Source organism: Sinocyclocheilus grahami, unplaced genomic scaffold (genome assembly GCF_001515645.1).
Source record: "Sinocyclocheilus grahami isolate Dianchi unplaced genomic scaffold, SAMN03320097.WGS_v1.1 scaffold1263.1, whole genome shotgun sequence".
In the NCBI taxonomy this organism is placed as follows: Eukaryota; Metazoa; Chordata; class Actinopteri; order Cypriniformes; family Cyprinidae; genus Sinocyclocheilus; species Sinocyclocheilus grahami.
In genome coordinates this window covers 283,133-288,569 of record NW_015506442.1, presented here as the reverse complement: position 1 = coordinate 288,569, position 5,437 = coordinate 283,133, and the positions used below count along the sequence as shown (strand labels likewise).

The 5,437-nt window shown below is 42.2% G+C and overlaps 1 protein-coding gene across 1 annotated transcript in view; it reads right to left on the bottom strand.

The window, feature by feature from the left end:
- Positions 1-2,841, bottom strand: part of LOC107568614 (neural cell adhesion molecule 2-like) — a 129,526-nt gene extending 126,685 nt beyond the window's left edge. Inside the window, exons 1-2 of the mRNA XM_016254580.1 lie at positions 2,603-2,841; positions 2,265-2,455 (exon numbers count right to left, since the gene is read on the bottom strand). Coding sequence (XP_016110066.1) covers positions 2,265-2,455; positions 2,603-2,841 — 430 coding nt within the window. The remainder of the gene's footprint in view (positions 1-2,264; positions 2,456-2,602) is intronic.
- Between the last annotated feature and the right edge of the window lie 2,596 nt (positions 2,842-5,437).

The following is a 5,437-nucleotide window of genomic DNA, read 5'->3' as shown; positions in this document are numbered from 1 at the left end:
TTAATTTTAACATAAAGGCATGTAGTGTGTCACCGCAGTTAAATCAGTGTCTATCATGATCAAACCTAACTTTAGTCCCAGACTAAAATGCATGTCTGGGCTGTTTTAACAGATAATAACTTGCACTAACATTTTTAAAAATGTTTTTTAAAATAAAAAAAAAAAACTCAATGTTTTTGTACAAATGAATAAATCAATAAAAATTCTTGAACTTGGTCATATTACATATGTGGTCTCAAAACTACAATACCTTTTATATCACTGCTCAAACAATAGAGCAGGGTGCAAAAACACTGAAATGCATGAGTGCATCAAATGTAAACGGTCAATGCAATTTAAGTTGCTTTGGATAAAAGCATCTGCCAAATGCATAAATGTAAAAATGAAAATGAGCCCACAGACTTTCTGCTAATAATTTGCCAGTAAAGTGCTCATGATCCTGACAGTAAAGGGCTAATATACCATATTCTGCTATAAAATCATAATGCTTAAATTTACTGTATGGGTCTTAATATTGGATCTGCTTAGTCATCGCTTTAAACAAGTAATAAATAAAACACATAAAATGTATATTATCTTAGCATGATAATCATACCAAGAGTCATTAGAATCAGATATGCGCACAGGACCAGATTCATACTGTAAAAGACAGGTTGTGTTATATTTTCAGATATCTTTATTTCTAGATCCTCCTGGTTCTGTTGCTCTGTCATGCCTCGTCTCGTTGGGTTAATTAAATGAGCCGTATGTTCTCGGTGTGACAGTATTTGGCACTTTAGGTGCTCAGGTGAGCCTCAATATGAGCCCGAGATCTAAAAATGCAGATGGACTGAGAGCAGTTATAGATATTCACACATAGATGCTCCATGTGGCCAGTTTGAATAGAAGTCAATGGAGAAGACATATCAGTGAAGTAAAACTAAGCTATTTAACTTTAAAAACTTACTGAGATTACTGGAGCATATTTTACAAGCAAATACTATTACAGTTTCCCGACTTCAGCATTTCACATTTAATTCAGTGCATTGCTGGCTATTTCTTTGTAAATATTAGTGAAATTTGCTAGAAATCACAGAGTGAAATCTGTTACTAAAATATCCTTTAGGCAAGGTAGCACATGTGAATAAAGTATAATTGTAACTAATAGACATGATTGTCTACATTAAGTCAATTATTTTCTATTAGATGTTTTCTGAAATGTTGTGTTTAAATACGCAAATGAAGCATTGTCTAATTAAATATTGACCTATTTGCATACATTTACAGAACATAAATCAGATTTTTGGATAAAGCCAGGTTCAACATTTCTGTTTGATTTTGTTGACATATTATAGTTAAAGGTGTTTCCAGAGGGGATTTTGGATTTCTCTTTTATCAGAAAATACTGTCAACAGCCAAATAAATAAATGCATAAATAAATAAATGTTTTTAGTAATAAGATTTTCTATAAATCAGTGTGAATGATATGCGAACAAAACCCTCAGTAAAAACCTTCAGAATAAACAGTACATAGAAATAAAACTGAAACGTTTTGTGTAAAATGACCTTGATCTGTAATGCAGTTAAAATCTGCAGACGCAAATAGATAAAGTGCAATAATAAAAAGTCTCTAGGTTATGTATGTAACCATAGTTCCCTGAGGGGAACAAGATGCTTTTGGAATTCCTCTGCATGACCACATGTGAAGCACGTGTGAAATCAGTTCAATGGAATGGCAAGACGTCATCATGGGCAGGATGACACTCACAGGGACGCAGGAAGCATGGCAGGGAGACACAGCATCTCGTTCCCTTCGAGGAACCATGGTTACATAAGTAACCTAGATATGTTTGGGAACAAGAATACCCACTCCGCCATGCTTACAAGTCCCTGTCTTTTCTGAAATCATATGAGCACAGCAAAGACAAAAGGACTGAGAAGCCAGGAGGGGTTCCCACGTGAAGGTTGTAGAACCTTGACGAAACCTGACAAAAGTAAGCGAGGAAGACCAACCTGCTGCATTACAGATATATTGCATAGATAACACAGAAAGAAAGGCCCTAGAGGCTGCCATACTTCTCATACATTGCACTATGACCCCAAAGGGAGAAGGAAGGTCAGAGGACTCATACGCCAGAGAGATGGCCTCAAATATCCTCTGGCTTTGGGTCAGCTTGGTCACTGGGAGACCTTTCTCGGGCGGACCAAAGCAAACAAATAACTGATTAGATTTCCTCCACAGGGCAGCTCTGTGGACATAACTGTGCTGTGCTCTAACTACACACATGAGGTTAAGCTTCTTCTGGTCATGTGAGGAGATGGCCTGGTCTTCAGGGAGGAGATGGCCAATAGAAACATGGTTTTAAGTGTCAGGAATTTCTCAGGAACCTCCTCGAGGGGTTCAAAGGGTGGTACACAGAGAGCTTCCAGGACCACGGCCAGATCCCAAGCCGGGACTCTCATGCACACAGCAGGCCTCAGCCTCAGGGCACCACAGATGAAACATGTAACCAGCAAGTCTCTCCCTAAAGATTTACCACCCAGAGGGGCATGGTAAGGAGCTTTGGCCACCACGCACATCTTCAGGGTGGAGGGGGTCAACCCTGTGGTAAATGGTTCCTACAGGAACTCCAGCACTGAACCAATCTGGCAGTTGACTGGGTCCAGCAGACTGCTGCCGCACAAAGATGTGAAAAGATTCCACTTCAAGGAGTACAGTTTCCTTGTGGAGGGAGCTCTGGACTGGAGAGTGGGCTCAGAGACTCCCTCAGGGGGCACACCCACAGTTTCCGTAACTCTGGCGGGGGAGAATAATTGACACTGAGGAGAGATGGGCACATAGTGATGAGGTGCCACAGGCATCAGGACTTCTTGGCCAAATAATTCTTAGCAAGAATAACAATCTACTTCTGCTTCGAAGACTTCAACCAGGAGTGCCACTCCGACCCCATATCTCTCTGCGGGGGAGCACAAGAAGTGACACTCCGCTTTTGTTCCTCATTGTATGAGGAGCTGGTAGACATCTGGGGCTGCTCCCACCTAGCAGCCCCTAGGACCTGAGAACGGTGAGGGAGGAACTGCTGGAACACTGCTGCCTTCTTCCTGGCCTCCTGAAACCTGTCAACAACAGAATTGACAGTGTCACCGAACAGGCCAGTAGGTGCAAGCATGGCGTCTAGCAGGAAGAACCGGTCCTTCTCCTTCATGTCAGACAGGTTCAGCCAGAGATGTCTCTCTGCAACCACCAAGGCAGCCATAGACCGACCAATGGCTCTGGAGGTCTCTTTAGTGGCACAGAGAAACAACCTCCTCGCCCTTGTCAAGGTCCTTAAGGAGATCACCCTGGTAAATCTGCAGCACTGCCATGGCGTGCAAGCAAGCACCGGCCTGACCTGCCAGCACTAAGGATGTTCTGAGTGGCTTATGCTGATATGCTGATGCCTTAAGGGACAACGCTGACTTGGGGGACAGATAGCCCGCAAACGTCTGCTCCATCCAAGATATTGCCCTATAGCCCTGCTCCCTTCGCCCCACAATATTAGAATAATTTGTAACTGTGAGACTAAAGAGGCTGGCTAAAAAATGGTTTCCCCCACAATCTCGACACCTCGTGTGGAGATTGGGGGAAAAAGGAAGACCCTGTCATGGAGGTACCGGCTTAACATGCAGGTAGCATTTGTCCAGCTTATTCTTAGAGCAAATGTCCTCCTTTTCAGAGTGCCAGTCGATCTTAAGCTTGGCCACCACTGTTGGCCCAGCAGCTCTTCATACTGGATGGACTGAGGTGTCTTCAGCTGCATCCTGGTTGATGCCCACCACATCAACCTCCTCAGAGGAAGACTCCCTTTGGGGGGCAGAAACCACAGAGCAGGCTTCCCATCTCTGAGAGAGCACTAGACCTGGTGGGTGAGGGTGAAGAATGGGTCAAGCCCATCTCCAACCCATGCACCAGATACATTTGCAATCTCCATGACTGCAGCCGTTGCTCTGCCTCAGTAGAAATGGGACCTGAGCCGCGAGGACAGCGAGCCTGGGCATCCTCCTCAAAGAGCGTCCAGTGAGAGCAAAGCGTGTGCAGTAGACCACTCACAATGCACGTAGTCAGCCTCCTCGAGAGCTGACCGTGCATGCATGCTCTGAGACAAACAATGCATAGATTGTGTGCATACCCACCCGTAATGTAGCGCAGGCAGGGAGGAACACACAGACTAAAACATTGCTTGTCAGACTTCTTCTTCTCGCTCGTCATTGTACCAAGATTTGCACAGCACACATGACAGACACACACAGAGCGCTGCTGAATAAACAGAAGCTAACACTATTTACACCAGATGCTTTGAAGCTTCCTGGTCGCTACACCATCCTGCCCATCACATCTCGCCATTCCATTGGACTGATTTCACATGTGCTTCAGAATGTGGTCACACAGATGCGTTCCCAAAGCATTTCTGATACAGCATGAGTTCCCTGAAGGGGAACAAGGCAAAATTATATTTGAACAAACCATTTAGTAAAAACCTTCAGAATATAGATAAAAAAAGATATAAAACTGTAAAGTTTTGTTTTTGTAAGAGCTGCTGAAGTGGAGAATAAAACTTTATTTAAATAAATGTATTGGAATTAAAATCTACAGATGCAAATAGATATAGTGCAATAAAACTCTTAAAAGTCTATTTTGGATGTTTTCTTTCCACTAGTCTGAAAGAGGACATGTTATGGAAACAAAATAGCCCAAAATCTAAAACATTACCTGTGGATAAAGAAGGTGAATTGCAGTAATGATAATTTGGAAGAAAATGTAATAAATGGTCATGAAAATAATGTAATGCTAAAAATGTTAAACATACATGAACTCTTGATGTGTTTAGTAGTATGTAATCTTTGTGAATGTAATTGATGAAAGTTTAACCAAACAGATTCTTACATAACCTGAAGTCCTTCACCACCTGTTACTTTTTTGAAGCGCTTTAAGTAAAGATGTTAACCAAGAATACTTTCATCATTTACCATTTTACAGTTAACAGGCAGTTACAAGTGAAGATCCAAACTGTTAGTGCGACTAAACGCCGGGGGAAACACACCGGATCCCCACAGTGAGGAGGACTGTTACCACAAGAACTTTCTCTTTTAGCCCAAACACCAGCAACATCATCCGCCCGAGGGTCTATGCCCGCTGTGAGGATGGCAGACAGCAGACACAGCTCTACAGACCCCTGCTGACATCCTTAACACCGCCGACACTGAATATTCAACACTTTAACACAATGAAAGCCTTACAATACAATGCAATGTATTTGTGTTTTGCATGTAGAATATTTGAGAAATAACCACAGAATTCAACCATGCTCCACATTTTTCTTCCAGCTCATCAGTTTTTCAATCATGTCAACTTTATATCTCACAATTATGATGTGTTTATATATATATATATCATAATTGTGAGAGATAAAGTTGTGAT